The sequence below is a fragment of the Vicugna pacos genome, chromosome 20, assembly GCF_048564905.1.
Source record: "Vicugna pacos chromosome 20, VicPac4, whole genome shotgun sequence".
In the NCBI taxonomy this organism is placed as follows: Eukaryota; Metazoa; Chordata; class Mammalia; order Artiodactyla; family Camelidae; genus Vicugna; species Vicugna pacos.
This window is the reverse complement of record NC_133006.1, coordinates 6,221,809-6,231,879: the sequence shown is the minus strand read 5'-3', so window position 1 is coordinate 6,231,879 and position 10,071 is coordinate 6,221,809. Positions and strand designations below refer to the sequence as shown.

The 10,071-nt window shown below is 41.9% G+C and overlaps 1 protein-coding gene across 17 annotated transcripts in view; it reads right to left on the bottom strand.

Moving 5' to 3' along the window:
- DST (dystonin) overlaps positions 1–10,071 on the bottom strand; it is a 435,317-nt gene that overhangs the window by 214,109 nt on the left and 211,137 nt on the right. For all 17 annotated transcript variants that reach the window (XM_072944761.1, XM_072944766.1, XM_072944764.1 and 14 more), the window contains 3 exons: positions 8,018–8,107; positions 5,590–5,667; positions 3,818–3,910 (listed from right to left, as the gene is read on the bottom strand). In XM_072944761.1, the coding sequence (XP_072800862.1) occupies positions 3,818–3,910; positions 5,590–5,667; positions 8,018–8,107 (261 nt within the window). The remainder of the gene's footprint in view (positions 1–3,817; positions 3,911–5,589; positions 5,668–8,017; positions 8,108–10,071) is intronic.

The following is a 10,071-nucleotide window of genomic DNA, read 5'->3' as shown; positions in this document are numbered from 1 at the left end:
GCTCTCTTTCTGGCTGACTTCACTTGGAATGACAATCTCCAGGTCCACTTCTATTGCTGCAAATGGCATGATTTTATTCTTATAGCTGAGTAGTATTCCATCATACACATATACCACAGATTCTTCATCTGGCCACCTGCTCTAAGGCCTTCCTGATCCTACTCAATACCCCTCCTCTACATCCCAATAGATTCATCACCCTAGATTACAGTCAGTTTTACCAACATTTTCCCAAAAGACAGAACAGCATATTTTATTATCTTAGTATCTCTGGACCTAGGATATAGTAGTTAACACATGATTACTAGATTGATAATGCTTACTTCAGACAGCCCAACTAGAAAAGAGATGCAATTTGTGATGCTCATGACAAATATTTTAAAACAAATAAATATACTGGTCTTCTGAAATTACTTCCCTTATTTATGTAAAGCACAGAGGGAAAAAAAAGGCCCAGTCACTTGGAGTGGGGAAGATTACCACTGCTATAAATAACCTTCTATGTCAGCACAACCAGTAAAATTGTTCTAGTCTTCAGTTATCATAGTACTAAAAAAAAGTTATTTCTTTAAATAAAAAGGAGTATTTCTATTTTACCAACACTTGATAGGTTCCACTTTTTAAATATGTATTTTTTTGATGTACAGTCAGTTTACAATATTGTGTCAATTTCTGGTGTACAGCATAATGCTTCAGTCATATGGGAACATACATATATATTCGTTTTCACATTTTTTTTCACCGTAACTTACTACAAGACATTGAATGTGGTTCCCTGCAGTATAAACATGTTGTTGATAGGTTCCATTTTAAATAAGTCTTGGTCTAATTTGTAAATATTGGTGACCATTTCACAGTCATAGTATCTTGTAATTCAGGTCCTAAAATACACTGGCTTCTGTAACACAGGCTACAGGATCACAGAAGAAGCAAAACTCCTCTTGGTCCTCCCAGGGCTGGTCCTCTTTGCTCCTCCAAAGATGCCCGAACCCCAGAGAGCTTTCTTAACATGGAATCTTCTTCTGAATGACCTTTCGCTTTCAACGTCCTCAAACCTAAGGTCTACACAGACCGCCTCTCATGTCCAACCATCTCCTCACGTCGGATCTGCTACTTCCTGGTTTCTGCTCCCAGGAGGTTGGGAGCACCTTCCCCAAGGTCCCCCGTGTTTTCCTTCCAGACAAACCGGCACTCAGCCTTAACTTCCCCGCACTCTCCAGTGGCCCTTCCCACTGCTCACCGTTCTTTCCTACTGGAAATTCTCGCCCCTTGGATTCACCAACACTACGTCTTCTTGTTGCTACAACAAGAACTGAAGTATGGGGGGAGAGGGAGGGGGACATAGCTCAGTGGTAGAGCGCATGCCTAGCACGCTCAAGGTCCCGGGTCCGATCCCTAGTACTTCCATTAAAAATATAAACAAATAAGTAAACAAATAAACAAACCCAGTTACCTCCTTCCCCCGCTTAAAAACAAAACAATTTAGAAGCAAGCATGTTGCTCCGTCTATTGGGCCAAAGTGCATGAAACTGACTAACCTCTAGGCTGATGAATCCATTGCAAGAGAAATAAAACTAGGGGAGAGGAGGGCTGTGGTGGGACCGATCAGGGTCTTAGAGAGAAAGGGAGACCGGCGCTGATACTAGGGGCTTTCTTTGCGAGGTGAATGTTGGCTACTAGGCAGAGGTCCGCCCATGTGCCTTTTCTGTTTCCCCAGATGACTCTCTCTCCTCCTGCACCCCCAATCATGGGCCATCCCCAAACTGCTGTCCTTTGTCCTCTGCTCTTCTCCACATACGCTCCTCCCTGGGGTCCTCTGAAGATACCTTCTCTCTGAGGGATTCAGCCATCACTTGTATTCTGGTAACTTTCAGGTTTATCATCTGCATCCTCGACTTCCCAGCTCTGCTCAAGCAGCATCTCCAACTGCTCAGCAGACAGAAGCCCTGGGTACCAACCCTTCTCCCCAAGCCAACAAACCCACGGAGAAGGTCATCAGTTTCCCCTTCACCATCACCGCTGTCTCCCTCAGGCGTCTGCGGGGCTCGTATCTCCAGGCTAACAGTTCAGACTCTTGTTAATCCCCCCCCTTCATCCTCCATGCCCTGCCCCAAAGCCCTTCCTTTCCTCCTTCAAAACACCACCCCTGGATTCAACTTTTCATCCCACCTGAGTGCTGGACTTCACCCCTCATTTAGAGGGCACCACCCCAGCCTCTCAGCTTCTCCCCCTGACTATGGACTGTTCACTTCGGTGGATTTCACTAGAGTCCACAGCCTGAGTTTCCTAAAACATGATGTTGCAGGCTCGGAGAGCTTCAGTGACCTGCTCCGCACTGTCACGGCCACAGGTGAACAAGCGATCCAACAGTGACGCGCAGCTCCGTCTCCCCACAGTGGTTCTCCCTCTGACGTTCAAAACCCAGATCCCGCCTGTATCCTCGGCTGTCAGCTCCATTCCAACAGGCCTATCGCCTCCCCAAGCAGGGCTCTTACAGTTTCAACCCTCCTAAAAGTTCTGGATGCCTGAGAAAGCGGCTGAGAAACTCCACGTGAAGTCTGCCCTGGGAACCGGTTCTACTTAGTCTGCAGCCAGTTCTGGTGACAAGGTCTGGGGTCTGGCTTGATGCCCAAATCCCTGCCCTGGTCAGTGCTCAGGGCCCCAGGGCCCTTCAGGATGGGGGTCCTCCAGGAATGAGGACCCACCGGCCTTCGGGGTCCTCCTCCAGTTCCTGGTACCGGATCTCCAGACGTCAGAAGCCCGGCTGAGCTGACACTCACCTGTATTGGCTGCCCTGTCGCCTGGCCAGCTGACCCCTGGTTACCTGGTCTCCTGCTACCTCTGACTTCCAGGTCTGGGAACCTGCCAAGACGCTGCTTCCTGCAACTCTCCACACCTGTCAGATTTATCCTGTTCCCTAATGAGCCCCAGGTATATTATTTTCCACCATTCTCCTATAAACCCAGTATCCCAGTCAGATTCTTAAAAAATAAGAAGTAAGTCTTACTCCTTCCAAGAGCTGATTCAAAACACCAGCTCCTTTTGGAAGCTGGCAAGTTCTCTCTTCCTCCTTGCAGGCCCTCCTGCACAGCAGTCAATGAGTCAGACACACTGGGTACGTCCTACGGGCCAGGCCCCATGCGCTGCACACACAATGTCCTGTGGTCAGGCAGGCGGTCAAGGAACTACAGCAAGTTCTAAAATTAGGACTCATCTTGAATCAAATGAAGATGATTTTTTAATGCATCATTTTATAAAAACCAGAAATCAAAACTGGCCCTGGTTTATTAGATAATAATTCATTGCTAATAAATTTCCTTTTTCTCTCCTTAAATCTAGCTTGAGAAAGTGCGCCTCTACACGAAACATGCATAGTTCTAAGTCAGGAAAGTGCTTTACGAGAACTCTACTGCCATCTAGTGTCTGTCAAAACTAGCAGAAAATGGTTGACATAGTTGAGAAACTACAATGAAAACCATTCTAAATAAAAATTGAAATTTTTACGTACCTAAGTCAGGCGATACTGTCCAGTAAGCAAAAGAAAGGTGTCTTCGTGCAATAAAAAAAAAACCTTTTGTCTTTCAACTTTGAGATAACAGGGACTGTCCTAAAAACATTTTAAGCTTTTGGGGTGCCAAGCTCACAAGCAGCGAGTCATTCATTGAAAGGAACAATACAAATACGTTGTTTAAGAAACAAAGCCTGAAATGTATTTTCTTCTGCTGGATGCAAAGTCATAATTCACCCTTCATACAAACCACTTTTCAACAAGCAACGAGAGGCTAAAAGAAATGACAATTCAGAAAAGTGGGCTTACCTGAAAGTGCAAAATTATTGTCCATATTAATCCCAAAGTCAATTTGGGATTTCCGTCTGTTATGTCATCATTTCTAATATTCACTAATTTCACCTGTTTTGTATGTGAAGAAGAGATAAAACAGACTGTTTTTAAAACCAGTACATGACCTATCTTCATCTACATAAAAATGATTCTAAATGGCATAGTAAAAACCCAAATAATTTAAATTCCGGTAATCCTTAAAATACTGTTTCACTCCCTTATCTTCACTCATTTTAGATTGTAAATTACAGAGTAACCACAAAGGAAAAATTGGTATTATTTTGGTCTGTCTTCTACAGCAAGTATTAAATGTACACTCACTTGTCAAAACAAAAATACCACTCAAGTGCGAAGTCCTAAATATTTAAGATTTTAAAATTACAAATAATTGTCTTTTGAAAATAATTTTTATTTTACAATTAAGTAGGAAACTATTCTGAATCATCAAATAATTTTAACTATTTTCTCACACTTCTGTCACAAAAAGTGTAAAAAAAAAATCCTAGTATTATTATTCATTTTGCCTACCATCAATTGTTACCAAGATAAGCCCCTGGATTTTTGGAAGACTGTTCAAAGCTTTAAAAATAATATAACAATTGCACTTAAAGCTCATCAAATGTTAAATTATGCATTCAGGTACATAAATGTAATGATGATATTCACCATTTACTTTCTGGGAAATGAATTAAATCCCATGAATTAAAGACAATGATACCCAACATTTTACTGCCTGGGCAAATCACTGCCAAAAATATTTCAACAAGGAGACATAATTAACCATTAATCCTTCTGGAAACTTGCACGAGAATCAACAAGAGTAAGGCAAATACCAGTAACATTTAAAATATAAGCGCTGTGTATTTGCTACAACGTAATAACTAAAAACACTTTGCTGTTCACAAACAAGCACTAGTAACATTCTGTCTCGTCCTCCTCCTCACCCTCCCTTCTTTCCTTCCTACTCCATTAAAAAGCAGAACTGTTACCACCTCTGGTTTCTGTTTTCAGTAACTCTGAATTCTCCTGAACTTCTCTCCTTTTTTCTACTAACTGAAAATTACCAATCATTTGGCTTGTACCACTATGAGCCACAGTGCTACCAAATCAAGGTCAGGCCTAATACCTTTCATTCAAGGTACAGTTCATCGTACATTGCAATGTATTCATTCTTCTCCGTGATTTCTTCTGAAACCTCAAGCCAGCTGGAGGCTGTTGTCAGAATGGCTCCAATTTTAACCACTTCTAAATTACAGTGGTAGCTACTTATACAAAATAAGTGAGTGCCTCCTCACTACTAAGTATTGAAAATACACACACAAAGTCTCCTTAAAAGCATGAAACTCTCTTTTATAAAAATAAGGTAATTCAATGAACTGCGTATAAAAAATACTGCCTCCCCACCACTAAGAACTGTTCATAGACATTCCTAACATTCCGGTGCTACTAAAATGCCATGAACGTCCTAGGCAAACAGCATTCCAATTCCACAGACAGAAAATCAGCAGCCCTTATTCAGACGGAAATGGGGCCACTTATAATTCCTCTGGGTTGACACTTGCTATTAACTTCCTCTTCTTTGGAACAAATGTTTAAAAAACATTTAAAAATCTCTGTCTCACAAAAGCACAGGCTTAAGGATTATAATTCACAATCTGGTTTAACCTTTTCATTCCCTGGCACAGTTCTGTGCAGACTTATTCAGTCACGTGTGTTTATTTGATTATAATCTTTGAAAAACGTCATACCTGGCGTCGTTTCAAATAGTCAAGTGCAATTTGTACATTCTGTAGTCTGTGAAAGCGCATCCGACCTTTCTCTCTGGGCTAAGAATAGAAAAATGCAGAGTATAAAACACACCATAGTTTCTGATGCCACTGACCATGCTACATGCTATGCATACTTATGCTGTGTATACGTTATATATTATATATAACACAGTATATCACTATATAGATAGACTGTTTGCCCATCTTAATATGCCAAAAGAGCATTTACTCTGTTTAGATAAATCCACTAAATTTTTTAGAGATATTTAAAAATTTTTTTGTATTATCAGAAATTGAACCTAAACTGGGGACGTTTCTGAATAGGTTATATTTAAACAGATGCTAATTTATTCCAAATGTTTTATTTAAATACAGGGAGAAGAGAAAATACCATATTACATACAGACTTTCTATATTCACTATACTATGTTTCTAGCCTACAGTTATTTAGCTATGGAGACACAAAAAGGATTAAACACCATCCCCCATTCTGCCTTCTCAACAAACCAACTATTATCGAGACGGTGTTTTGTAATTATATATGTATGGCATGTTAATGAAAATGAAATAAAGTAGCATGCAGTTAGTATAAAAATCACCAAGAAGGAGAAAGACAGTGGAGTTTTATACTTAGCCATGACAGAGGAAGAGAGAAAAGCAATTAAAGCCATATAATATATTTCCTCTTTATTTCATTTTAGCTTTTTCTACAAAATCAGGGGGACTCTACTGGTTTGACCCTGCTTGGGGATGGGCATGGTTATCTGTGGTCTCAGGAAAACTGACAAACCATCATTCTTTCCCTCGGTGCTGTTTCCCTTAAGAAATGTTACACATTAGTGAAAGGAAAACAGAAGGAAACAGAGCTGAGAAGATGTTTAACAAAAATACAAAGAATGGAGCTGAAATTTACCACATAAGATCTTCCAAAGGGGGGTGGGGGGAGAAAAAAGAAAACTGACAGCTTAGCTACTCAAACATGAATCGTCTGCTGAAGCCAAAGGCAGCCCTCATAAAACAGACGGCAGGAAAAGAATGGGAAAACAAGTTCCACATAACAGAGGAAACAATGGCGATGAATTTCCCCACTGCGTCCATAAAAGCTCAAATTCCAGTGGAATCCGGGCACTGGGGACATAATGACAAAAGCAGTACACCTGTCTCGCGAAGATTGGTTGTGTCAGCCGAATGTCACGTGGATTAAACAGCTCTGGGAGTTCTGGGGAGGGGGCGCTAGCATTTAAAATCTCTCCCCCACCCCCAGCAAAAAAATAAAACGATGCATACTAGATAGGTAAAGGATGTCCATCCACTACCTGCTGCCAATAGGTAGGATTTAAAACATAATCTTAAATGTTAAATAAATGCCCATAAGTTCCTTCCAATAAAGCAAGAGATATGTTTGATGTCTCAATTCCAGCAGTGGAACAGACCGGCGTAAAAATCAGCCGGCTGATTGTAACAGTTCCATCCTCTAGAAAATGTTCGTAAAATTGCTTAGCTAAAAACTATATATAATTCAAGCACATATGTTCAAATATCATGCAGTGCCCAGGTAATCTATAAAAATCAACTTTAAAGAGAAAATATTTCCTTGGTCCAATTTCTTGGCACACACACAAACACATCCACATCACTGTGGGTTTGGGTCCTTTCTATAGTTTTTCACAAAGGAGCCGGAACCCGTGGGTTAATCTCCATCGCGTTAGCGCTCACCGCACAGTAACCGCTAGGTTAGTCGAGTTACGGGGGCGACACCTACCCCCTTATCCTCATCCTCCACATCCTCATGCTGCTCATATTCGCATGCTTCTGTGGCACTCACCAATCGTAAGGTCTTCAAAAAATCTCGCTCCCTTGGCTAATGAATATAACAGACAGAAGATAGGACAGCAGAGACACAAGACAGACCACAAATGAAAAGGAGAGCATGAACAGAACGTAATGAAGGGCAGGTAACCGAGAAGGGGGGGTCATGTTCACAGCAGAACGAGATGGCACCTGTGGAGGGGGTTAGACCGTGTTCTCAGAAAGCCGTGTTTGTTTCCATTTGTGAGTCTTTTAACAGGTGGTTATAGTATGCATCCAACTTCTGCTAAGCCAAAACCAAAACAAACCAAACCAAAAATCCAAAGTTAAAAAATGAAATCAGAACAAAAGGAGTATTTCAATTACAGAACTGATTATATAAGCCAGGTAAGCAAAGTGTCTCAATCTCCCAAATTCACGTCATCTGACGTCTGGAGCAGCTTACGGATCTAAACCAGAACTCTTTTCACAGGCAGAACTCACAGCTCAAAAGACAAATGCTGCAAAAATCTGAACAGTCTGTGCTGAAAACCCACTAGTCGGAGGGCAAAGAGGATGACACATTCTTCAAGATAAACTAAGAACTTTTAAAACTTACCAAGGTGTCTCCTGAAAGAACCTCTAAAAGAGAGATCAAATTGTGTCCGTCCCTTAAGTCTTCGTAGAGGTCGTTCACGTGTTTTCGAACCTACAGAGAGAAAAGCAATTTAAAACGTTTGGTACTAGAACCCAGGATCATTCTTAACACTCAAACAAGAAAGAGGACGAGGAGAAAACATTCTTTGTGGGATCATTCACCCAGTGATTTTAAAAACACTTTCAGGATAAACTGGGAGTTCGAGATTTGCAAATATTTACTTTACATAAAATAGAGAAAAAAGCAAAATTCTTCTGTACAGCACAGAGAACTATATTCAATATCTTATAGTAACCTAGAATGAAAAAGAATATGAAAAGGAATCTATATATATACATGCATGACTGAGACATGATGCTGTACACCAGAAATTGACACATTGTAACTGACTATATACTTCAGTTTTTCTAAAACGTCCAAAAAAAAAACAAAAAACAAAAAAGCTTGTACAGGATTTACATACAGAAACCTACACAACACAGATGAAAAAAAGAGAAAAGATTTAAAGAAAAAAAAATATTTTATTCTCCTACTACTTAAAAAATAAAAATTAAAAACTAAATAAAGTCAATATCAGAGGAGTCATACATAAAGACAAGTAGAATTATTACTTTTTTTTAACACATCAGAATAAATAAAAGCCTGGACAATGACCTGGAGTTACGATTTTTAAAACATAAGCAATGCCTTGGCCTTAATCATGATTCCTTAGACAGTAACCAGCGCCACTGAGCAAGAGGGGTGAGTTTTTACCCCCACGCCCTGCTGGTCTTCCTTCTCTCTGGGCCCCAAGATCCAGGATGCCACAGGTACACACTCCACACCTTAAAAATCCACAGATGCAAGCTGGGCAAATGGTACATGACTTCATACACTATTTTTTAAAAATTCTGTTGCATCTATGATTATTTCAAAATTAAGATTTTTTTTTTACATTCATGTATGTGAGGTTGTAAGAACTCTGTCTAAAGTTCCTCTGCACAACATAAATGTTCTGTGTTGGAGGGTTTTCACAACCACGTTGACAACAGCACAAAGTTAACACTCAACCTGTAATAACAGCCCCTCCCTCCGTTCCACAGGCCTGGTTTAACCTTGCGAGTTTAGAGCTCCAATCACCAAAGATTTCCCCAAAGCTCCGCTCCGCCTGCCACACGGGGACACCTCCTGCGAACACTCAGCCCACCGTGAGGGTTCTGCCAGACAGACAGCTGTCCGAGCAGCCTGGCAGGACGGCCTTCCCCCCATGGGCTGGCCCGTTTCCACCTTCTCCCCTTGGAGTGATTCTGGGCTGCATTACTCTGTGCTGCTCTCAGAAGTGGTCTAGAAAGAGCAGAGACCAGAATCCCACCTGCATCACACGGGCACAGCCCCGAAAGGAAACAGGACCCTGTCGGCGTCCCCCTCCACCCAACCTCTGCCTCTTGGTTATAGAAAAGCTGACGTCTCCAGGCCGCCTTGAGTCACAGAAGAGCAGGCTCAAGCCGTTGACGAGGACAAGCCTGCAGGCCCTGGGGGATGGCGACAACTCTGACCTCCTACTCAACGATGAGCTGAGACCACTCCTCCGTTTCTCTTTAGAACCTTCACGGCTGAACAGAATCTTTGGAGATTTATTTTTTCTTTGTTTTGAGGGGGATGCTGGGTCCACCAGATTGTAGGCATTCTGATTAAAAATAACTTTTTTTTTTATTACCAAGGCTGTTGCCCCCAGGATCATCCCCCAGCCCCTCCCTCGACTAGAAACCAATTACTCTTATCTAAGTCTCAGGAGACAGCTGCTGAGAAGAAGCCAGAGCTGGTTAGAACGGAGGCCAAGATGGCAGAGGATCTGCCGTCCAGGGGACCTTCAGCCTCATTATACGCTCCCTGTAACGTATCAGCTGCTGAACGACGCGCCCACCAGCACCATGACAGGTGACGGTTGCCGTGACAACAGCCGGAAAAGCCCACGCAAGGAGTGACTGGCTCCGTCACACACCAGGAGCAGGAACCTGAAGGTGCAAGCCTCCCAT